Raw genomic sequence first — 22,845 nt, 5'->3', positions numbered from 1 at the left:
GAAATCGACGCGAAGCAGCGCGTGTTTCCGCGCAGCCACAGATGGAGCCAATAATGCCCGCCTTGGACGTCATTTCACACCATACCCAATCCATACAAGACCCGCAGTCATGTGGCACCTAGCCCCATTGGGACACACCGCCTCCGGAAATCGGCATAACGTAAGCCCGGAAATTTTTCGGGAAGCCATACAGAATGAAATTCTTCAGGAAGTGCAAGGTGCCCCAGCTGTTCGGCGACAACGGTCGCGCTTTATTCGCAATCTTTCAGTCCGGTCCTTGCAATTATGGATCTGCAATCGCCGTCGGTGCTGGCGCATTTGCCGCGCCCGTTGCATGCGTCTACCGGTAAAACCCACTTGGGTGAAGTGCATAGCTTGGCCGACTCGAAAAAGCGCAAGAGACATGAAGTGGTCGTTGCGGTGGATGGAGAGGCCGTGAACATCTATAATGTATGCATGGTGCTCATCGACCCTGAGCCGGCAGGACATCAGAGGCTGACCCCCCGATTCTCTTTAGATCCAAACACCTAAATTGGTGACCTCCTATGCCGTTCCACCTCAATCCGCGTTCTCCTGCCAGCCCTGCTCGGTGCGCAGAAAGATCTCGAATAAGTCTCTTGTCAGGAGACAGACCTACGTCGCCGTGAAACAGCAGATCAAGTCTTTTGGGGAGGAGAATGGCGGGAACGGTTCTAGCGCGCCATCCATCGGCTCCTCGTCTTATTCAGTGACCGATTCGGAGAGTCCTGCGGTTTTCGTTGGCATTGTCCCTAAAGAGTCAAAGGACGAAGAAGAGGAAGAATCTTTTGATGTGCTGGCTGTTCACCAGGACGGTCGGGTCCGTCGCCTGTCTTCGGACCTGCAGACCCAGCATTGGAGCTTACGGCACAGCGAGGTCACGAAAATCAGCGCAACCCATGAGATCCGCTCATGTTTCCTCGTCGAATTCGAAGATGCGCAGAAATCCTTGTTCAAACGCAGACAAGATCTGGCCGCCTTGGCCTTCGGAAACCTTACAGAGACCGGTGTCGATGAACCCTCGGTGCTATTGCTTGTTTCGCAACCAATTGGCTCTCAGCACACGAAATTGAGCGACGTGAAAGTCCAGATGTTCTCCGTCCCAGCCAATGCGTCCTCTCAGGGCCACGACGAAAGCCAGAAGATGCGCCACCTGATCACATTCAACCTGCCTGACATTGATGGGCCTGAGACGATTGAGACCCGTGGCTCGCAGTGGTACTTCCATGCTGGATCAGCTGGGCTGAACATTTCGTTCGGACAGGGATACATCAACTTCGATCTTTCTCAGTACACTCCCACTGTGACCTCCAAGTTCATACTCGAGGACGAAGAATTCTCTTCCCTTATGCGTATCTCGCCTCAGTCCGTGATCGGTGCCGGCAAGTCCATGATCGCAGTCTACGACACGCAATACAAATCCGTGCAACGCAGCATTGCTGTCGGTGACATCCCAGCCAGTGCCTCCGGCGTGAAGGCGCGTACAACGTTTGTCAGTTACTACGCCAAGTTGGGAGTTGCCATTGCTACCAAGGACAACACTCTGCTCGCTTTCGATCTGAGCCCGTCGCACAACGCTGCCAACCCCTCCCTTAAACGGTCCAGGGATGGCTTGCTAATTGACGCTATCGGCCGCGGTATTGGATCTGCTAAGAAGCATCGGACTGAGGATGCCGCAGTTCTGGGTCTCTCATCGCCTGAACAAGTCGAGCGCTGGAACAAGCTGATTGCTGACCTCCACCAGCGCTCCGAGGCCAAGGATGCCGATGGTTTCGACCGTGCTGTACTGGCTTACTTCGGTGCTAATGGCTTCCCTTCACCAGACGACTATGTCAATCCGGAAACAACAGCCCATCTTCTGTCTCTGATATTCCAACTGAAAGATGATGCCTCGACCCAGGACCAACTGTCAGCCTCATCTTCCTTCCGCTTGTCCATTAACCTGTGGCCCCAGCAAACTTGCCAGTGGCTCATCCAAACCGGTCACTTGTCCCCGAACAACGTCGAGATCGCTCTCCGTCGATCCTTCAAACCCCGTATCCTTCCTTCTCTCCCCACTGGGTCTTTCGTTCAAGCCCTGACCGACTCGGACCCATCCCTCCAGCGCCTCATCGACGTCCTCCAAGGTCGCGTCCTCTTCTCTACCGACGAGCTAGCTTACATCCTCAAGCTCCTCATCAACACCGCTCGTTCCCGCTCCGTCACTTTGGACGAGGAAGCACCAAAGGCGCTCACCAACGGCGAAGACCAACAAGAACAAGCCTCCACCCAGGCCCTCTCCCACACCGCCGAAGCCAGCCTCGCAAACATCTTCCTCGCCCTCAACACCACCCTCGAAAAGATCCACCGCCACCCTCTCCCCGCCATCACCACATCCATCCGCTCCGCCCTGTCCCGCACCGAGATCATCTCCATGGTGCACCATCTCCGCCTCTCCCTCGCAACAGGAGGTTACACCTCCCGGTTCACCGAATCCCCTCCCATTCCCGTCCCCGCCGAGCAAACCATTCCCCCCATCTCCCTCTCCACCATCGTTGACCTCCTCAACGCCTCCGTCGATGCCATCGGCCCCTCCGGCTGGATCTCCGCCGCCTCGGGTGTCGATGACTCCACAGCCCGCGACCAGGAACTGATCGCCGACCTAAAATCGGAGATCTCCGCTGCCCTCGCCGGCATCGAAGAGGCCACCTACCTCAAGGGCATCCTTTACGAATACCTGCGCTACGCCAACAGCGCCATCCGCTCCGCCACCACCACCGTAGCCGTCGACTCCGGCAGCGACGCCCCGGCCTCCTCCGCTATGGTGCGCTACGAGAAGCTCAACGGCGCAGACCTGATGGTCTTCGGTGCCACGGAGGACGATGACGGACTTGAGGGTGACGCCAGCGGCAAGCTGCTGCCGTTGTCGCTGAAGGCGGGTGCCAATGATGTCAGCAAGACCAAGGTCAAGTTGTCGACTGGTGAGGTGAAGACGAGAAGTAGCAGAGAGATTGGTTATTTGCGGCGGAAAGCGGCGGGCAAGTACTCGTTCGAGAGACTTATTGTATAGATTCAGTATTTCTTTTTTGTTTTGGTCCAATGGTACGACATGGTGTATGGTATAAAAGTAGAAACGGATCATTTTACACTTCACTATATTTATTCATACTACTTACTATCTTCTCATTTGTTTCATTACTACTATTGAAAGAGAGGGTTTCTTAGGTGATGGATTATTGCTATTGTCTCCGTGTTAATGCTACCAGCTATCTGAGATACTGGGCTTTCTAGTATAAGTCGGTTCCGTTTTAGGTGGCGAATAGGCCTTCAGGCCCTCTATTAGTTATATACATTTGACTGGGTTTCAAATGTATCGAGAACTAAGACATTTGATGTGTGTTTTCATGATAGCCTCGAAGTATATGCCCCTCTGATATACGCCGCTACGAGTGCTAACCTTGTTGAATGAATACTTTTGTAGTTTCAAAGTATGGGGAATGAAACCGAGTGATACTTTTATGCTGTAGTACTACTAGTATTCAGTAATGGTACATGTGAAACGGACAGAACTACTAATTCAATGCTAATAAGAATAAGAACCAGTAAGTATGCCAGTCTCAATCGGTCTCAATTTCACATGGTCTGAATATGTACACGCTTTATATATAATATATGCACAAATGACAAATCAAAGACTCCAACTCCAACATATGGCACGTATCGTCTCAATATCGGAACGTCATGCTTAAAAGTCATCAGAAATGGTTTTGGGTATCGTGGAGATCCATGTCCCAGTCGTTAGGTTCACAAGCAACTAAACCTCCTGGTCGTTGTCAAGGTCCCGCCTTTCCCAGATATGACATATCGAATGAAAGAAAAAATACATAGAACGGCTCTTGATAGTGGCACATAAAACCCAGCGTCAGAAGAAAGGAACACCCAATAATAAAACATATAATCGCACTTGCATGATCCATGAAGGGTTATAGTGGGAAAAAAGGGCACCGTCAATAGGATGTCAGGCTCATCCGAACACATGCGTTGCTGGCGTCGACCAGTCATGAAATGACATTAGAAGTATACTCTAGCAAGAATTCACCAAAGGGATTTGTCGCCTGGGTGATCTGCCATAGCTGTGCGTGGTGCTCGCACTCGAAAGATTTTTAGTAGGATCTCACTTGCTCTTGTAATCACTCTCCATCCTGCTGCTGCACATAAAATGCGAATCAGTCAGGAGCTTGAGTAATGAAACGCGTAACCTAGGCCTGGGATATAAAAGTGGATCTGAGGTAGCCAGTAGTGCCAGTCCATAGTAGCGTAGCTAGTCTTGGAGGGGCACGCAAGATTTGCCAGGAGAGAATGAAAGGCAAGCATCATGATGTCAGAATCACTCTCGTAGAGCTAATTGGGCCCCAAGGTCGAACTCTGAGCACGCTCTTTCAGCCGCATAGCTTGGGCTTCTAGTGATCGAGCCATAAGCTTAGTCACTGGCCACACAGCGGCCCGGTCAAGGAGACTTGCAGTGGCAAGCAGAATCTTGCTGCCATAGCCCCCTTCGACAACACTAGGGAGACGTTGTAGGACGCTCAGGGCTGACATTGTGACGCCACTCTGAACTTCTTTCTGCATCTTATTTTCAACGCTCGAAAGGATCTCTTTGATCTTTCCCAAGAGTTTACAATCCTCTTCCTCGAGTAAGAGAAGGCTGGTGGCTTGCATGAGGTCGACATCGTCCTGGCCAAGGACGCCTAGGTACGGACCAACGCGTTCTTGAACAGTAGTGATCCATTCCGCCAGCACCTGAGCGCAGTCGAAGGTACACATAGCACACTGGATGGGCAGTTCTCGGCAGGTGAATTCAGCAAAGGTATTTCCCAATTGATCGGACATCGAGATTGAGTCAGCCGCATAGAACGCAGCCTTGCGCAGATGCTTTTCCCGTTTGGTTTGGCCAGGCCGGTACACGCCCATAAGAGTCTGCAGCGAATGATCCTGGGTGGGAGTACTGGAAATAGCCAGATCACCTACACCCAGATCTGCCACGGAATCGCGCCGGTGATTGATCTGGTTTGAGGCTTCGGTGATCGATGGATCCAGCACATCAGATGGTATATCGTCCATGGGCTGATCCACCCCTGTGCCACGCGCAAGCTCGTCTGACATGGCATTCCAATCACGCTGCCAGAATGCTTCTTTGCACCTGCCTAGATTGACAAATAACCTCACATATGCGAGGTCTAGCAGTGGGATACTGTCAGCAGAGAGGGGCCCTGCGCCGAAAGGATTGGGACGTTCCAAGCTATGCACGGGATTGCTGGCCCAAGCGGATTGCCAGGCTCGCAATGCGGGCTCGATGTGTGCTTGCATGGCCTCGTTCTCCCGTGCTGTCCATTGCCGGCCTATGTGCCGCTGACGAGTCTCCCAGATGTAATTGTGAAGAGCATATATCAAGACCAAGCAGCCGAAAGTACTAGGCTTCAGTTCGCTACTGGGACATTCTTCAGAAACATCGTTCCCAGATGCTTTAGCCTGTGTTGAGGCCTGTTGCTGTTCTCGTTGACTGGCGGTGAGAAGCGTAGTTAATGCGGCAGAGAAGGACAGCCCTTTCCTTGGCGATGACTGTCCACCTAGCTTTTTCCACGCCTGTGGGGACTCCGCGGCCCAGAGATCTTCTTCGCAGGGCAGATCGAGGCGGATTTCGGAATTAGTAAGAGCGGGTGCATGATTATAAGCTGACACAAGGAAGCATGAAAGAGCAAAGATTGCGTAGAGAGTCCGCTTTCGCTCTTCCACTATCTTCCATTCCAACCAGTCTTTCCTCTCTTTAGGTTGCCCCGCTGGTGGCTGACCCCAACTGACGGAATCCGTACCAACGCGGCTAGCAAGTCCGGTAGTGAGGTAATCCTGAGAGAGGTCCTTGGCATCTAAATGGCGATTCAACTCAGCCGCCCGGGCAAGGCTGACTAACGCGGCGCAATGCGTACTCGCAATATCAGCAGACGTCTTGTCACCGCAGGTGTGGCCATAGATGACGTTGAGGAGCATCGCTTGAACCAACCAGAGCGGCGTATTATGCACCGAGCTTTCACGAGCGCTGCTATGGCGCCCGACTGTGGTCGACATGTCTGCCTTACGTCGCTCCTCGAGGTAGAGTTGAATCATTTTCTTGGCAGCTTCAAACAACTCCTTGGAGGCTGCAGTATCGAATTCGTAGAGGGCACCGATTGCCGCCATGGAGAGAATCAAGGAGCCACCACCCCCGGTGATGCCGGTAGAGCTGAGATTGAGATGGCCGCTGGGAGTCCGCAGATTGTTGGTATACTCAGGCGCCTGAAAGTCAAGGGTCGGGATATGAAGGAAAGGCATATGTGGATGGAAATAAGTGATGTAAGCTGAGATGTAGCGTTGCATGTCCGAGGTGCTAGGTAATTGACCGGAGCCGGTGAACGAGGAGGAACGGGAGAACAGATCGCGGCAGGGAATCATGCCGCTGGCGGGCTGGGAATACTTGCGGTGATTGAGACTGGTAGGGCGCGCCATGCTTGCTAGTAGAGCCTGTCGGGTGGAGTCTGTAAAGGTATCCGTGGAACTTGGGACATGGTGAGTTCGTAGGGCACTATTCGCGAAAGGGAGGTTGAAAGGATTAGGAGATTCTCCGTTTGTTGCCATAGAGGATGAAAACATACTCTGCGAATGTCCACCCATTAAGGGCTGGCCAACGGAAGTCATGGATGGAGGAGTTGCATATGTTTCCGCAAAGGGATTCTGAGCCATCAATGACTTGGGCGAAACGGTTTCCGGCGGAATGCTTAAATCGTTGAAGCTGGATGAGGTGTATTCGAGGGGAAACTGGCCGGAGGCTGCCGAATGTGGGGGGAAGGGATTGTGCCAGCTGTTTGAAGAGATAGAATAGCGATGTGAGCCATCCATCATGGCTTCGCTGATTCCGCTCTGACTGCCTGTGCTCATTGCGGAAGGGGACGATTCATCAATGGCAGAATCGGCGCTTTTACCCATCGGCATAGCAGGGTCAAAGGTGTTCATCCAATCGAAGCTGAAATCGTCTTCCATCATCCCATCCGCAGGCGGCATATGATGCGCACCATGAGCATATGGGGATGACGGCGAGTCATTTCCGTAGGTCTGGGGGGAACCTCCAAAGTGCAGCTGCGCTGGGTTGATGGTACTGCCATGGCCCATGAACATGTCTGGGACATTGATGTCAAAGCTACCGTAAACAGGAGCAGTGCGAAGGCCACCCGAAAGATCCATCGGCAAGCCCGATGTTTCTATTTCTAGCTTTGTCAAGCCATTCATGGACGGATGGTGACCTGAGGAGTAGCCTCGAAAATCCAGGTTTGAACCCACCGACGCGGAGCTAATACTTGCGTGATAAGTATGACCCGAGTGGGCAGCTGGCGCTGGTGGAGGATTGGAGGAGTTCACCATTCCCAAGGAGGTCCCATCAATGTGACTGATGGTATTGGCCCTGGGACGCATGTTACTGGAGTTGCTCGCAATTGAGTTCTTGCGAACCCGATTCGCTCCAGTGGATGCACCTCCCGTGCTCTCCCTTCGGCCATTTCTGGGGCGTGATGAAGGGGTCGTGGTCATATGCAATTTCTGCTGATGCCTGAGGAGGAGATCCCGACGAGCGAAACAGCGCGCGCACTCGGGGCATTCAAAAGGCTTTTCCTTGGTATGCGAGCGCTCATGGCGCTTGAGGTGTTCCAGCCGAGCGAAAGATCGGCCACAGGTCGTACAGCCATGAGGCCGGGGCTTGTCAGTCTTAGGGGGAGGCACAGTATTCTTTGAATCAGGTTGGCCGTTGGTCTCCTTCTTCAAGTCCTCTGTGGGGGCAGCTGCTCTCGTTAGGATTCAAAAGATAGATAAGCATACGCCTCGAAGAACATAAGCTCACCAGGCACATCGACCGGAACCTCGCTGATACTAGCAAGGTCCTCTACTTTGGGGCTCGTGGCCGGATCCTGGCCGACCATTGTATCTAATAACATCCTAAGAGCGTTCTTTTGTTTTGCGGGAACCAGTTACGGACAGCACTGGTTGCGGGGGCGGGGTTTGGAATAGCACGAGGCACGGGTTTGTTTATAAGGTAGATGAAAGACGACAAAGCACCGCCAATAGAGGAAGGACAGTGTGCGTGACGAAAGGAAGGCTACCGATGAAGATTGCGAAAGAGATGCGACATTGACAGCATTCTGATTCAATGAGATCAGAGTTAGCTTGGTTCGTTGTCCGGACAAAAGATGCAGCGAATAGAATGCAGCAATGCCACGGGAAGCTCACCAGGTGAGGATAGCAGCCGGGGAGAAGACAAGAAGACGGCCGTTATTCGGGGGGTGGTTTTCAGGTCGTGGAGGAAATGGAAATTGTGGGCGGCGATAACTTGATAATTGTTCTAGATGATTAACAGGATCACCGTTACAAAGGAATTAGGCCAAGTGGGTGTGGGTGGCGAAGTGGCTCCGTTCCTGGGGGGGAGGCAATCGATCTCGGGATTAGCCACTGTAATCAGCAGGGGTTGAGTTTCCAGGCTCCAGGGGAAACCCACGGGTGGCTACTCACCAAGCTCTGTGCACGGAAAGACTCGTGAGGATGGATTAAATCACCCACGAATACCAGAAACCATTGATCCTGGATTCCTTAGACGAGGGTTGTGGTATAGGATAGGATGGAAGTCAGTTGCGCGGACATGCGCCGCGAAGGTGGTGTGAGTCGGTGGATAAGCCGGAGATAGCCGACTGGAGTTATGGGCGGGTGTTGTTGGAGCGAGCCGCTCAATCAATTGCTGATAAGCAGACCAGAGGGCGGTATGTTGTCCGAAAGGCAGCTGGCAAGAAAGAGAAGAAGGTACACTTTTGGATGGGGATCGGGATGAAGGGAGGGGGGTTAATGAGAGAGGTAAAAGGAAGAATAGTAGTTGTAGTGGTGGTGGGTAAAAAGATAATTAAGAGGGATGAAAGGTGAGAGGAAGAAGGATGACTGATGGGAATGGGAGTGGATTGGGTGGTGTAAGGCTGTACTCTCCGAGGGGTGTCAGTACGAGCAGGAACCGCAGCAGTTAGTGGCTCTGCTGCAGCAAGGAAACGCCCTAGTAGTCTGCTGTTGCACGGGGAGCGCCAGGACTAAACAACTAGCAGGATCGCTCGCAGTTGTTTTCTTCTGTCTTTCTTTCTCTCGTTCTTTCTTTTTCACTGACCTTTACATGCTCCGAGAAGCTGTCCGGGTTATCTAGTGGCAGGTAGATGGTATGTCGTAAGCAGGTCCGGTCCTTTCACCCTACTAAACCAACGACTAGTTAGCTAGTCAGTAATCTCCAATTGCCAGATATGTCACTTCGTTTCGATTTATTACTCCAAATTATTTCCTGAGTATTGGGATCGCTCTCCCGTTTACGAACAGACCAGCCTAGCCTCTCAACTAAAGACGGCCGGACTACAACCTAGTTACTACGTTAGCTACCAAGGCCGAACAGGTCGTTTTTTCATTTTGATTTTTTAGTTTGTATTTCTCTTCTCTTTTCCCAATTCACTTTTTTTTTTATTCCTATTTCGCACCTTACGTTTTACCAGCTCGAGCAGTGAGAGGTTTGACCTATGAACTTAACTAACTTACCCCGGCGAATGTGTGCGGGACAAACCCACGAAACAGCATCCAGCTTTAGTCACAACCCTTCATCCAATAATGGGTCATGACGGGGAACGGAGTGGGCCGGGTGGCTCTGGTCCGGCGTGCTTTGGGAGGGAAAGCATGGGCCATGACAGGGCCAGAGCCAACGAGCGGGCCCCACAACCCAGTCACGGGGGAAAGTGGATGCTGTCCCCCAGCCCACAATACGGTCACATCCCGGCCGCGCGTATTGTAATATTGTGTCTCCGCGGTATTCGCACGTCACGCATTGCCTCTCCGATCACTTAAAACTCCCTGGGTAGGTGGTATCGATTCTCGAGTTAACTTCCCTTGCTAGTGGGTTGATAGCTAGTAAGGGAACTAACTCAGTAGCTAACTAGCTTGCTAGCTAATTAGAGAGCGACAGACAGAAAGCTACCTACGTAGACCGCGACCTGGCCATTTGAGCCCGTCCGGTGTCCGGTGGAATGATCCTTATTACGAGACACGCCGTCGTCTAGAATGTCAACGATAGTCCCTTCGGTTGGGAACACGGCCGAGTACGAGGCAATAACATGAATATGGCAGGGGAAAGAAAGGACTTGAGGAAAGACTAGTCGTGCATGGCCGGTTTCCTCAAGATGATCAATTTCGTTTCGTTGTCTTGAAGTGCAACTACTACAAATGAGACATGGATACGACTTACTAGCAGTCAATGCCCAGGTGGTTATTTCAACCCAGTTGACATTCTATGAGGACACACTAAGTGCTGATCTGGCACTTGGGCCTGCATAAGTTGTGTTCAGATGCATTTGTTTTGCTGCTTGTTGGAGACCGTACTCTTCTTGTTGGTGTAGTCGTGCTTACTCTGTTTGATCTGAAAGAAAATCACTGGTATGGGAGCTCCAATGCTCGCTGTAGCTGGATGGAAGGGTTTCAAATCCATCCAAACTGGAGCTGCTGCATTTGTCGCTTGGGACCTCTAGAAAGGCACCGGTGTTTACAGGATGAGCACAGAAGCAGCCCTTGAAGACTAGGGCCAAATTACTGCAGTGTTAGTTGTAATTGATCAAGGGTAATCCAAATTACGGCATAATCACAAGTCTCATGCTGCATGCCAGAATCTCGCACCTATCTGGGCTACAATCTCAGAGGGGGTTGTATTCCTAGTTAGGTTCATTCGGGTCTGTCACGTATCGAGAGAGAGGTAAAGCAATGAATCAAGTATTTCTAGAACATCGCCTACTCTTCAGAGTCTTAAGGCATCCGTAACTCTTCCAGAACGCAGGCAGATAGTATGGACTCCACAATGCGTTTGCTAGCCAAGTATTTTCTAAATGACATGATTATCTCGCATTACTTACGGCTTTTTCATTTTCAAATAGGCCACTGTCACTTATCATCGGCAAATGTATAGCAGATTAGATTACCGGTGAGTGGGTGTGTCACTACTGAAAGTCAAGGGCGCTTCAGGCTACCGGACTAGTATGCAGGCTAACCCGATCAGGCAGGCTCACGGGCTGCAGGCCGATTGTCGCCGGTCCTTGATGTTGGTGTGTGACCTGGGGTAATGATTGATACGGCGCAACATGTAACATTGGGGCTGGTGAAAGGGTAAGATATGGTAAGAGAACCATACCCGGTTCGGTCGCCAGGCCGTTTATTTGGCCCGTCTTAGCCTCTTGGGTCATTCTCTCGGCAGGAGCCAGAGTTCAGGGTGGAATCCAACCCCAGACCTCGTGACTGCCCGGATCGGCCACTATTGCCTCCGGCTTTAGCAGGAGCCACGATGGGAACGAGATCCCAGTCAGCGCATCCGTATGGGGTAGGAACAAAGAGGGAAGAAGTAACCACGTCGACGGGTCAGTCTGGTTGGGGAAAAGCTAAGTAAACATTAAACCTTCGACGGCTACGCCCGAGTCGGTGGGCTGCCTGGCCCTGCTTACATATGTGGTGGCGGCTGGCGCCGCTTCAAAAACCCCCCAATCAGGGTAGTGGAGGGAAACAATGGGACTGATCGTAATTAATCGGCAGCTGGTGCCAATTTCGCAGGGAGGACGTTGGGACTTGGGGGGAGAGTAGGAAAAGGAAGGTTCCGGTTGCGAGCTGGAGCATCTTAGTCTGCCTAATGCCTAGTTATCTCCTGCACTTAGTCTCACGACCGGACCGCAGCATGGAAAACTGAGCCTGCGCCATTTTGTGGGGGAGGACGAATGAGAGAGTTCAAGGTTCGTGTGGGGGATTTCCCTGGATCCCGCGGGTATTTTGCCAATCGTATCCGTTCGATCCGTTGCTGTGGGTGGGACCCCTGAGGTCATTTCCCTACCTGGAGTGTCCTGCCCCGGGCGAGAAGAAGCAGCAGCAGCAGCGGCAGCAGCAGTACGGAGTAGACGCTGCAATTGTATGGTACCAGGCAGATACCTCATCGTATTAACAAAGTGTTGGGAAGTCAAAGTCGCTGGGACCGTACCAATTCGTACCAATTCCCCGATGTCAAGAAAATATGGCGGCTACCTACCCAGCCATCCATCATCCACGATGGAACACAGATGCGCCTAGGCATCCAACTACCTAGGTTCATCCATCCTCGCTTCCATCGGGCGGTGTCCAATTTTGGTCCCGGCTGCTAAGGTTAATTAATCGTCGACTTCTTTTTTTTGTTCGGTTTCATCTCACCTCACCTTCCGTAACGCCCCCATCTGTAAAGTTGATCGTTGCCTAGTGGAGTACGTTTCCCTGTCAAGCGGACGACGATGAAGACTTGGCAAAAGGCCATGGGCGAAATAATCCGGAGCCCATCGGTTGCACTAGTAGCTTCCGACATTCCACCGCCCGTTGATTGGATCTGAGCGCCGGCCATGGCTGATCATCTTGGTCAGTTTTCCCCAAAGGACTTGCGTCCCCTGAAGCACTGGGGTCGGTTCCCTAGGAACAGCGCGTTCGCTCTCGATTTCCGGGAACGGACAGCCAACCAACACGAGTAATCCCTCAAAGTATCGTGCCCACTTTGGTCGCATTGGCCAATCTCGTCTCTAATTCCGAGGAGGTCACTGGCGCACGCGAGTTTGACTTTCAAGCTAAATGGTCTGAGCATGGGGTATCGTCGCCGTTCCGAGGCAGGCCCAAACACAACAGTAATTAAAGTGTCCACGCATTATGCACAAGCGACTGTCCAGTCTTATCCAGGATGTGCATGGGGGACTGCGGATTGTCGCGGACCTGCTGACTGTCAACTTTAACGGGCGGTTGTTGGTCGCACGACCGCTGTGCCGTCGCAATGGAAATTGATTTAGAACAGGACTGGCAGTATGAAGATTGGTATCTGAAGTATGGAGCAGCTACACTTCGTGAGCCTTGGACTAATATATTCCCATTATGACTTGAACAGCGCGAGCTACTGACGATTACCCTACTCTGAGCGACATACAAAGCTGCTTCAGCTTGTAATATCTCCGTAAAGTGCTATCTACGTACACCAACAGCAACCACAGAAAAGAAATAACTATCCCATGTACTTACCAGGTTACTAACATACATCGAAGCCCGTATGGAACCATGATTCCTTGCTCGGTAAGTGGTGGTGTTTGCATGGTAACCTATGGAGATGCACGAGGACCCCATTTAGCCAGGACTAGCCGCCCTCCTCTGCTGCCGACGTTAGTGCTGCAATGACCGATTGGTCGAGCATGTTGGACATCCCACGTTATGACGTCCATGGGCTTGCAGACCGTAAGTCGAGCGATGCTTGCTGGCAGTGAAGATGCTTGAGGACAGCTTCCATGCATGGATCTAGCACGGGGTCCATGATCCCTCTGCGATACGTCGATGGTGGCATATGCAATAATATCACGGAGTATTGCCACTGAAGACGGTAGGAAATCCCTGGGATCCTAGGACCACGGCTTGAGAACTGGACATTGTCCAGCAGTGTTGCACAACCATCTTAAAACGAGCAGTATGACTCGTGCGAAGCATAATTAATCTCACCCATGGATAGCGGGACACGTAGGAGTGAGCTGAGCTCGCCAGCGGTTCTTACACCCTTCCGAGCTCAGTTCCTTCATCGCACGGTCCCCTCTTCCTGGCGGACCACAGACCCTCGACAATCGACACCTGAGGCCATCGGCAGCCTAAGCACATTTTAGTGCGGTGTCATGTGGTGCGCCAATGGTATTATTGGTACTGATCGAGCAGGTAAGAAATACCCTGGATCTACACATACGCATCGTCACCACCAGGCCCAGCGACTACTGCTGAAGCCTGAGGCAAAGGGTAGTCGGCAGGACGCTAGCATCCCCTTATATACAGGCACCATTTGCGGAGATGCCAATCAGCTTGTTGGCGTTGCCGCAACCTTCGATCCGCCATCAAGGGCTACCGAGGAACGACACGTTAGTACACCTGTCAAAAAACCGAGTGATCCGGAACCTAACCAGTCTGGGGTCCCGTTGCGGAAGATCTCCTACCAGTGCCTCCTTAGCGCTCAACTGGCGACGGCTGGGCCGAGGGCCTTGTGGATTAGGGGCGGGTGCGATCGTGTTACTATATTACTTTTTTGAGTCTCTGAGATTCCCCAGCCCCTGTGAGTTCCCAGGGAAACAAGAACCGGAAGACTCCCTTATTTTTTTTTCCGCAAGATGCAACGAACGCAGTGCTATATGGACGCCAACTGCGAAGCGGATACCTAGAGCCGCCCGACGCGAGCGTGTACATCTGCGAAGCTGCCGACGATCTGAGACGCATCCAGAGGAATGTGTTGCACAGATGATAGGCGCATGAAGCATCAACCTAGTCATCCCAGCAAGCTTGGCAACAGGATACCGACAGGGATCCAGTAACGGGTGTCACGGACCACTATGATCCGGTCTGGGTGCACTGCAGCGTCATCAGCCCTCCTGTACGGACGGCTATCCATCCATACGAAGCATAGAACAATCGCATTGTCGATCCTGCGCGACACGAGTAACACGCCGCCTGAGAAGAAAAATCTCCGACGGGCGTGCATGGCGATCGTGGGATACAGGCGTCTTGGTGGTCTTTGCTTGAGCGGATATGCAAGATGGCATCATGGGCGCGAGATAACTTCTGCACGGGCCGTGGGACTCGTCACAAAAGTAATAATACTTACAGGATAAGGCTGGAAGTGGAAGCAGTAAGCACCGAGTCGAGGTACCCAGCCTGTACTCATCGGGATCTCCTGCGTGTTTTCTTCCCGGGTGCTTCAGGGATGCTAAGCTACATTCCGCCTACGCTGTGCAATGAGGGATATTCCAGTAGCCCTGGTCGACATTGGGATACAATGGGACCTTGATTCGGGTGCTAAACAGCGGTTTACATGGGAGCACGGAACGCGTCTAGGGTTGATTTGCTATCAGATGGCCGGATATAACTCCCTAATTACGGGCGACTGAAGTAGTAGCACGCCATTCCTTCGTAGCTCCGACCAGCCCCCAATGGCCGAGGAAATTAAGGACGGGGATGATGATAGGCCCGCTGTCACTGCAGTTGTCCTTTCTTATCCCACCCCACCAGTGGTGGTCTCCACTCACTGCACCGCCAGCCAGTAATTGCAGTCCCTCACGATGTGGTGTTACACCTGTGCTGGTGGGCATCCTCCACAACTGCAATTGGCACGGGAGGCCCTCCCCTCCACATTGTTTTGGCGTTTAGGAGTAAGTGTCCAATGGGATTCCAGTGGGTCTTCCACACCATCGCCTTAATCTACTAGCAACGTGCAATGGTGTCGAGATTAATAATGCACCTCTGATTTTGTCAACTACCTTAGATAAGTGACCAACAATTTGGTGGTTGGTGCAGTAATAATACCGCTTTAGACTTGCACTCCAATGACTCCATCCGGCCTAGTAAGATGTGATAGTTGACTACAGTAACTATACTATTCCTAGTAATGAAACTAGTTAGTTATCCACCCTATGTATGCAATATGTCCGCGCTTCCCATCTGTGGAGAAAGCTCGGCCTGATTGTTGCATGATATGTAACCCTGCCAGTTGCCAGTTGCCAGTTGCCACTCGCTGCACACCATTCTCCAACGGCATTGAGCAGCCGCCACTACTATAGCAGTAAATATGGTGGGAAGCGCGCGCGCACACATACACAATAATACCCTCACCAGCAAAGTTACTTAGTACAGGGATCCCTAGTACTAGCATGCAACACAAGACCATTGAGAATCTGACTCGACCGTTCCTGGTGCTACGCGGTCTCACACTAGGGCACATAAGACCTACAGTAGCGTTATGCAGCACAGCAAAGGAATTGAAATTAGTGCGCACTTCGACTTTCCTACTTTCATACTCTTCTTACTTGTTTTTTTTTGTTTTTCTGTATTCTGTTTTCCCTCAATGATCGATCGCTAGGTTCCTTGCTGGCTAGCTTAAACCTGTTTGTATCTCCCTGAGTAATTCTTTACTACTCTACGAAGTATACTACTAATAATGCAAGGTGCATCGTATGTACTCATACAATATTTATCCGCAGTTACTCCGATAACTTCATTCCATTCTGTAAAGTGTCTGTGTAAGTTTCAACTTATTAGATGTACTCCGTAATAATTCTTCTCCAACCAGCTGTGGAGAGAGACGTGGAGCGGAACTGCGGCTGAGCCTTGACGATCCTGCACGCTACGGGAACGGGATTATTTCAGTTGTTTCTTGCTTTTGAATGAGGGATATTTTGCTGGTCAGAGCGGTTGGTGTCGGATAGCTTACGGAGTACTCTTTACTATGCTGCTTTGTATTGTTCCTCGGTTGTTTACTTACTACTTTTACTACCATGTGTTTATGTTGATCGTCTATGTGTGTGCCACGGTAGAATAATGCATACTATCTATTTCACTCACTCACACAATTCCCTTGTGCACCAAAGTGGTTGGAATACCACTGGTAGGTATCAACTTATCTACTTGATAGCTCCCCACCATTACTATCTACTATCTTCCGAGGTACCCATGATACCCGTCCGTTCGCATGGAGCAATACTTGATAGGCACGCACCACCAAGACGAACTAAAACTAGACTAACTAGCCTATAGCGCTGTCTGTCCATCTTTCCCGTGCCACGGGCCGCTGTGCAGAACGCGTCGCAGGAAGGAGAAGGAAATAATAATAATATAATCATAATATGTGTGGTAGGTAAGGAAGGTATCCACGTCCGCACCGCGCATGTGTGTGTGCGCGCGCCCGGCCGTCCGGCCGCCCGTCATTTTCAGACCAGCCCACCATCCACCACCCACCACCCACCCACCTTCTTACTGCAGTTTAGTCTAGCTAGCTACAAAGCCAACTAAATTCGTCCGGTGAACGCACAAGCCTCTTGGTGGTCCCTGCATCTGAAACGCTCAGTTACATGTTGAATTGGGTTGAATTGAGTGGATTGCTGCAAGACAGACAGACTGACTGACTGACTGGTTGGGTGATTGATCGGATGACGGATGTTGATGGAATAGTCTTGGATAGGTTTGTAAGGGGTTTTTCCGTGGTATCTATCTCTCCCAGTTACAACTATATTCCGAGCGATATAGGGAACTGATTGACTCTAGATGAAAATGGCTGAGACATTAACTGTGACCAACATAACATGTATTAGGTATGGTATGGATGGGTACCGGCTGTATGCAATCAGCAGTAACGGAGATAAGCCGACCCTCAGTCCTTTCTGAGTGTAGTATTTCATGCGACGGCCGAGGGCACTGCTACTAACTCACTAGCTAGCTAGCTAGCTAGCTAACTAGTTTACTAGTAAGTTACTTAGTGAGTCCTCTGGACTGGCTGGACTGCTTGCTATTGCTATTATTGTCTCATGGCTCATGCACATCCACACCCGACTCTGGACTTCACTGTCACCTTCTTGATTCGGGATTCGCCTCCCTCCATCCCTCCCTCCTTTTTCCCTTGTTGCTGTTATTTCTGGTCGATGTAACTGAGGATGGTTGTCGGATGAAGATTGCCGATCAGTATGTAGCTGGCTGGTGTTGAAGCTGCCTGGGTATGTGATGTGGTGTGTGGTGTGCCCAGCTGAGTCTGTGGTGGTGGTGTGGTGGCGGCGGATTTCATCACGGAGTCTTTCAATCAACACTGCCTTGCCTATGTACCATCAGGTAGACAGTACTTACCACTACTTACTTAGATACTTACTACTCTGCCAACCCGCTAGTCGAACAACACCCTCACTGCAGTCCTCCGTCTGCTCTGCTGACACTGAACCTTGCAGAAACCATGCAATAATATACATAACATTGCATACATAGAACGCTGTACGGAGTAGTCGCCGTGCTATAGATCTGGGCTGATGCGCTGCGCAGCGCAGCGCAGGTAAGTCATCCTGGCAGCAAGCAGAAGCTTGTTTGTCATTGCTTTTGAACCTGTGGTGCGTGATTGGATATGGTGTGTATGGGTGTAGAGTGTAGAGTCTTTGCTCCTGCTTATAGGTCACTTTTCTACTTTGCTAGGCGGAGGAGGAAGGATCTTATGCTCAGTAGATTGAAGTGTAGATGAAGGATAATCGTCGAATGTTGTTATTTCAAGGTATTATCATGCTGAAAGGCCTTGCTTGACAGCCTTTGTCAATATCACTATCAGTATCACATGCTTCTGCTCCGTGTTTATTATGCATAGGCAGCAATTATACATGGTCCTAGAGAGTGATACTTGTGTCATCTGCAAGCCTGTGAGATATAGTAATACTATACCAATATCAACTACTTGTGAAGAATTCAGTGCATGCATCCGAATTAGCATTGCACGTAAGGAGCTCTATATCAGTAGCTAACCTCTCTGACACCGACTCAGTGATACTATTCTCAGACACAAAGACATATGATACAGAACGCGCTGTCCTCATGAGATGCAATATTGGTAGTAACGCAGACAAGAGAGGAAAATGGCTTTGTTAACGATGTGTGCGGGTCTGATCACGATGACATACTACTACTGATAAATATGTAAGTTCCGTGAGGGGTATGTGAGTATGTCCACTGCAAGGTGTTACACTACACGGTGCTATCTGGTTTAAGCTGAGACAGTAGAGTAGGATATCGGAGGTTATTTGGGTTGTAGGATATATTCAGATAGCTTTGAAGGACATGGAAGGATGCACAGGTGGTTTGGCTGTGAGTTACAATGGAGGTGCGCAAAAGGCAGAGATAGGGGGATACGATGCAGTGTATCTGTAGAGTTACTTTGGTTAACAGAGCAGCATGGCGCTGTGGTGGTCAAAAAGACTTGGATCAATGATACTTGAATACTTGGACCAGATTATGTGAATAGCAAGAAATATATATCGTAATAGGCTATTCCAACTGGACTTGCAACAATTGTCAGTTCCTGCGTCAGGAAGCAAAACATACAGATTCATATCCCATCGAGAAACCAGCAACAACCCAGTTCATCCAGCACACTACCACAGTCAAGGCCAATAATATTCACCCCCCTCCAACGCTGCCAAAAGCTTCGCATCCACCTTAACATAACCATCACTCTCCAACTCTGAGAAATCCCGATCAATCAACGACGCCACCATCCCCCCAAACACCTTGCTTCCCTCCCCATTCAGATGCGTATGATCATCCGGCGCCAAGTTATACGTATACGCATCGGCTGGCCCGATACTATTCAAGTAATCCGTACTCGCCTTATTCAGATCAATATAAGACGTGTCCGTATTCTTCGCAGCATCGATAGTCGCCGCTCTCTGGACCGCCAAATCCTCAATCACGAGGGGCGTCCTAGTAGAATTGTCATAGTTGCGACGAGACAAGGGTGTCACTAGAATCGGTGTGCCTCCGGCGTTCTTGACATCCTTTGCGAATTGCTCGAGGTTACTGGTGTATTCAGCGAGGGAGATGTTATTCGCGGCTTTCTGGTCGTTGTGTCCGAATTGAATGGTCACAAAGGCTCGGTAGTCGGGTTTGTATTCTTCGACTTTGGAGAGAACGGTGGCCCAGTCGCCTCCGGCGCGGAAGCTGACTGTTGTGGCTCCGTTGTGGCCGTAGTTAATACCTTTGGCTCCGTTGTGGAGGGTGGTGCTGATGAACCCGTCGCCCCAGCCTCCGCCGCCGCTGGATTGGACGGCGGTGGTGCTGTCGCCGGCTAGGAGGAAGAAAGGTGGTATGTCATTCCTCGGTGCGATAGGTGATGGGAGGGCGGAAATGGAGGTGAAGAATATGGAAAGGAGAGAGAGCTTCATCGTGATTGCTGTAGATACTTGCTTGTTATGCAGCGTAGGTCATGATGTGGTGGCGACACCACCAGCTGCTTTATATCGCACGATTTCCGGCATTTGAATGGAATCAAGTGATTCCACCAACAGGAGAATTGGTAAAGCCAAGTCCTGCTTGTAATATCTGTGTAGGTATGCAGATCTCATGGCGTTGTCTTGGTTGTTGGTGGTTTAACCGTTCCGTGCAGCCGGAGATTTTATCATTGGCAAAAGACAGCCAATGCAGAACTCGGTCAAGCGAGTCATGGTTGCATCATTAATCCATTATGCAAGTCGGTGTGCTTTGCACCGCTACTCCGAAGCCACAGACATGGCGCTGAAATCAAACCCCGAAGAAAGAGGGGAAAGTCACAGGAGCCTCCCAAACACGAGCGTGGCTAATCCGGGGTAACAGTGGGGAAGACCCTGAAGGATTGTACCAAGTGAATATAGACCAAATCTGAAGCATAAGGATACACACCGGTCCTGGTATCAACGCATTTCTGAATGGCTCCCTATTATCCTCTGCACCTGAAGTCCAACAGATAATGTAGGTGAAACATGAGTCCCCTACTGTATCAGGATCCAGTGGATGTTCGCGAGGCCAGTGGGGGATTTAGCATCCCAAATTCAAAGGCGACGTTGAGACTTCGATAGTCAATATCCATCAGCCTTTGTAGAATCCTTTCAATGCTGCCTATGTTTGTCGCTTCTGTTTTCTTGCGAGTGCTTGGTGATTGCAATGCCAGGTTCTTATCCACAGAGTAAAGAACCCCATCCAAGCAGACGACCGCGGTTAGATGCAGATAAAGACGGCAACGCTGGCGCGTGAGCTTATCACTTGGCAAGGTTGGCATCGCCATCTCTTCCCTCTTCGGGCAAAGTGATAACCTTTGATAACATATCATCCGATGATCAAGCGCCTTATCGCGATCCGAGTCCTGCTCTCCACGAATAGCATCACCAAATATCTTCTCCAGACTTCTTCGCTCCAACCTTGCTTTATCGCCATCTGCAACTTCGAGCTACACTTATCAGTCTCTACCGTCAATGCAGACGAACGATAAAGTTATAATGGGTGGCGTCGCCTTTCACATCCAAAATGTTGTCAAAGTCAGCCATGGGGAAATCAACTTCGGTAGCTAGCATATCCAGAGAATCTGGAGACAGTAGTCTCCCCCAAACAGAAAATGGAACTGTCATTGAATACCACGAAACCAAGCGTGGCCTTTCCTCTCGCCATGTGCAATTGATGGCTATTGGAGGGTCGATTGGAACAGGCCTATTCGTCGGCATCGGTTCTTACCTCCGTGACGCAGGGCCTCTGTCACTGTTTCTGGGGTATCTCTTCTATGGCGTATTCTTCATCTGGCCCACAAACCTCTGCGTGGGTGAGATGTGCGCCTACCTGCCGATCCGGGGGTCGATCTTCGAGCTGGCAGCGCGGTACATCGATCCAGCGTTCGGATTTGCCATGTACGTGATGCTGAACCCATCTCTAATTTATGCACTGACATCTATAGGGGCTGGGTATACTTTTATGGTGGACTCATGCTTCTCTGCACTGAATACTCCGCTGTGGCCACGGTAATGCAGTACTGGAACACCAGCGTCAACCCGGCCGTCTGGGTTGCTATGGCCATGGTTGTATGCTTCCTCCTGAACATCGTCGCCGTCAAATACTATGGCGAGACCGAATTCATCATGGCCTCCACTAAGATCCTCCTCCTGATTGGTCTCGTGCTCTTGACCTTCATTACCATGCTGGGCGGTAATCCCCATCACGATATCTACGGCTTCCGCAACTGGACGCACGGCGTCATGTTCGAATACTATACCACCGGCACCACCGGTCGCTTTCTGGGCTGGTTCTCCGTCGTCGTTTATGCTGCTTTTTCCGTCGCCGGGCCTGACCTCCCAGCCCTGGCCGCCGGTGAGATCGAGAACCCGCGCTTCACAATTCCCCGCGTCGTCAAGATGACCTTCTACCGCATCGTCGGCTTCTATGTTATCGGTGTACTCGCCGTGAGCATCATCTGCTCCCCCAATGACCCCCGTCTCATAAGCGCCATCGAATCCTCTGCCGCCGGATCCGCCGCCTCCCCATGGGTAATTGGCATCCAGAACCTCGGCATCCACGGCCTTCCCGGATTCATCAACTTCCTCATCCTCCTAGCCGGCTGGTCCTGCGGAAACGCTTACCTCTACAGCTCCAGCCGCACCCTCTACTCGCTCGCTCGCGATCACCAAGCCCCTGCCTTCCTCCTGAAATGTACCTCTGCCGGTGTCCCCATCAACTGCGTCCTCGTCGTCTCCCTCCTCTCCTGCATCACCTTCCTCGTCGCTGATACCTCTGCCGTCACGGTCTTCTACTGGTTCGTCGACCTCACCACCACCGCCTTCATCCTAACCTACACCGGCATGATCTGCGTCTTTCTGGCCTGGTACCGTGCCCTCAAGGCACAGGGCATCGACAGAAAGACGTTCCTCCCCTGGGCATCGCCATGCCAGCCGTACGCAGCTATCGTGGCGTTGATTATCGGGTGTGCGGTGACGCTGTTCAATGGGTTCACGGTATTTGCTCCGTTTAGTGTGGAGGGGTTCGTGACTTCGTACTTTGGCCTGGCATTCTGGGTGGTCATGTTTGTGTTTTGGAAGGTGTATCAGGGTACGAAGTGGGTAGATCCAGCAAAGGCTGATATCTTCTCGGGGAAGGCTGAGGTCGACGCTGAGTGTCGGATTTGGGAGGATGGAGGGTTCCTGGAGAGGCGGAGGGCGGAGTTGGCAAGGATGCATTGGGCGAGGAGATGGTGGGAGAAGATGTGGTAGGATCGATATTTCTGTATCTAGAGAAGTTAACAAGAGAGTATTAGCAGTAACACACAACTGATAGCTTGGTAGCTTGAGAAACTGAGCTGTTGACACCGGCTGATTGTTCACCTAGAACAAACGGGCTGTCCTAGAGGACGACTGCAAATAAAATGTGACTGACAATAATATG

At 51.1% G+C, this 22,845-nt stretch overlaps 8 protein-coding genes across 8 annotated transcripts; 5 read left to right on the top strand and 3 right to left on the bottom strand.

Moving 5' to 3' along the window:
* Positions 1–228: 228 nt before the first annotated feature.
* On the top strand, positions 229–3,260 carry ASPBRDRAFT_162124 (uncharacterized protein). Its single transcript, XM_067619499.1, has 2 exons — positions 229–450; positions 518–3,260. Exons 1-2 carry the CDS (start codon positions 286–288, stop codon positions 3,065–3,067), a joined length of 2,715 nt encoding a protein of 904 aa, XP_067474400.1. The 5' UTR covers positions 229–285; the 3' UTR covers positions 3,068–3,260.
* A 1,138-nt stretch (positions 3,261–4,398) lies between these two features.
* Positions 4,399–8,012, bottom strand: amdX (putative C2H2 transcription factor (AmdX); the record flags this gene model as incomplete). Its single annotated transcript, XM_067618809.1, has 2 exons — positions 4,399–7,859; positions 7,919–8,012. 2 exons carry the CDS (start codon positions 8,010–8,012, stop codon positions 4,399–4,401), a joined length of 3,555 nt encoding a protein of 1,184 aa, XP_067474399.1.
* A 1,715-nt stretch (positions 8,013–9,727) lies between these two features.
* On the top strand, positions 9,728–9,942 carry ASPBRDRAFT_48178 (uncharacterized protein). The gene has a single exon (XM_067626033.1). It carries the CDS (start codon positions 9,769–9,771, stop codon positions 9,934–9,936), a length of 168 nt encoding a protein of 55 aa, XP_067474398.1. The 5' UTR covers positions 9,728–9,768; the 3' UTR covers positions 9,937–9,942.
* A 3,127-nt stretch (positions 9,943–13,069) lies between these two features.
* On the bottom strand, positions 13,070–13,643 carry ASPBRDRAFT_349540 (uncharacterized protein). Its single transcript, XM_067623293.1, has one exon. The coding sequence runs from the start codon at positions 13,410–13,412 to the stop codon at positions 13,224–13,226; it is 189 nt and encodes a 62-aa protein (XP_067474397.1). The 5' UTR covers positions 13,413–13,643; the 3' UTR covers positions 13,070–13,223.
* Positions 13,644–14,151: 508 nt separating this feature from the next.
* ASPBRDRAFT_48176 (uncharacterized protein) lies at positions 14,152–15,010 on the top strand. Its single transcript, XM_067626032.1, has one exon. The coding sequence runs from the start codon at positions 14,484–14,486 to the stop codon at positions 14,760–14,762; it is 279 nt and encodes a 92-aa protein (XP_067474396.1). The 5' UTR covers positions 14,152–14,483; the 3' UTR covers positions 14,763–15,010.
* A 3,708-nt stretch (positions 15,011–18,718) lies between these two features.
* Positions 18,719–20,127, bottom strand: ASPBRDRAFT_349495 (rhamnogalacturonan acetylesterase). Its single transcript, XM_067623290.1, has one exon. The coding sequence runs from the start codon at positions 19,830–19,832 to the stop codon at positions 19,053–19,055; it is 780 nt and encodes a 259-aa protein (XP_067474395.1). The 5' UTR covers positions 19,833–20,127; the 3' UTR covers positions 18,719–19,052.
* On the top strand, positions 19,960–20,566 carry ASPBRDRAFT_349490 (uncharacterized protein). The gene has a single exon (XM_067623289.1). The coding sequence runs from the start codon at positions 20,086–20,088 to the stop codon at positions 20,254–20,256; it is 171 nt and encodes a 56-aa protein (XP_067474394.1). The 5' UTR covers positions 19,960–20,085; the 3' UTR covers positions 20,257–20,566.
* Positions 20,567–20,964: 398 nt separating this feature from the next.
* ASPBRDRAFT_136318 (putative proline permease) lies at positions 20,965–22,673 on the top strand (the record flags this gene model as incomplete). The annotated part of the gene is made up of 2 exons (XM_067618782.1): positions 20,965–21,320; positions 21,368–22,673. The coding sequence occupies 2 exons, from the start codon at positions 20,965–20,967 to the stop codon at positions 22,671–22,673; spliced, it is 1,662 nt and encodes a 553-aa protein (XP_067474393.1).
* Between the last annotated feature and the right edge of the window lie 172 nt (positions 22,674–22,845).

The sequence above is a fragment of the Aspergillus brasiliensis genome (genome assembly GCF_001889945.1).
Source record: "Aspergillus brasiliensis CBS 101740 unplaced genomic scaffold ASPBRscaffold_17, whole genome shotgun sequence".
In the NCBI taxonomy this organism is placed as follows: Eukaryota; Fungi; Ascomycota; class Eurotiomycetes; order Eurotiales; family Aspergillaceae; genus Aspergillus; species Aspergillus brasiliensis.
The sequence above is the reverse complement of the archived record's forward strand: the minus strand, read 5'-3'. Positions and strand labels throughout refer to the sequence as shown.

What these genes read in the sequence shown, in the direction of transcription:
- ASPBRDRAFT_162124 (XM_067619499.1), top strand. Translation starts at nt 286, where the DNA reads ATGGATCTGCAATCGCCGTCGGTGCTGGCGCATTTGCCGCGCCCGTTG. An exon ending in AGGCCGTGAACATCTATAAT is followed by an intron (nt 451 to 517) that starts GTATGCATGGTG and finishes GATTCTCTTTAG; the next exon opens with ATCCAAACACCTAAATTGGT.
- ASPBRDRAFT_48178 (XM_067626033.1), top strand. Translation starts at nt 9,769, where the DNA reads ATGGGCCATGACAGGGCCAGAGCCAACGAGCGGGCCCCACAACCCAGT.
- ASPBRDRAFT_349540 (XM_067623293.1), bottom strand. Translation starts at nt 13,412, where the DNA reads ATGCATGGAAGCTGTCCTCAAGCATCTTCACTGCCAGCAAGCATCGCT.
- ASPBRDRAFT_48176 (XM_067626032.1), top strand. Translation starts at nt 14,484, where the DNA reads ATGATCCGGTCTGGGTGCACTGCAGCGTCATCAGCCCTCCTGTACGGA.
- ASPBRDRAFT_349495 (XM_067623290.1), bottom strand. Translation starts at nt 19,832, where the DNA reads ATGAAGCTCTCTCTCCTTTCCATATTCTTCACCTCCATTTCCGCCCTC.
- ASPBRDRAFT_349490 (XM_067623289.1), top strand. Translation starts at nt 20,086, where the DNA reads ATGCAGAACTCGGTCAAGCGAGTCATGGTTGCATCATTAATCCATTAT.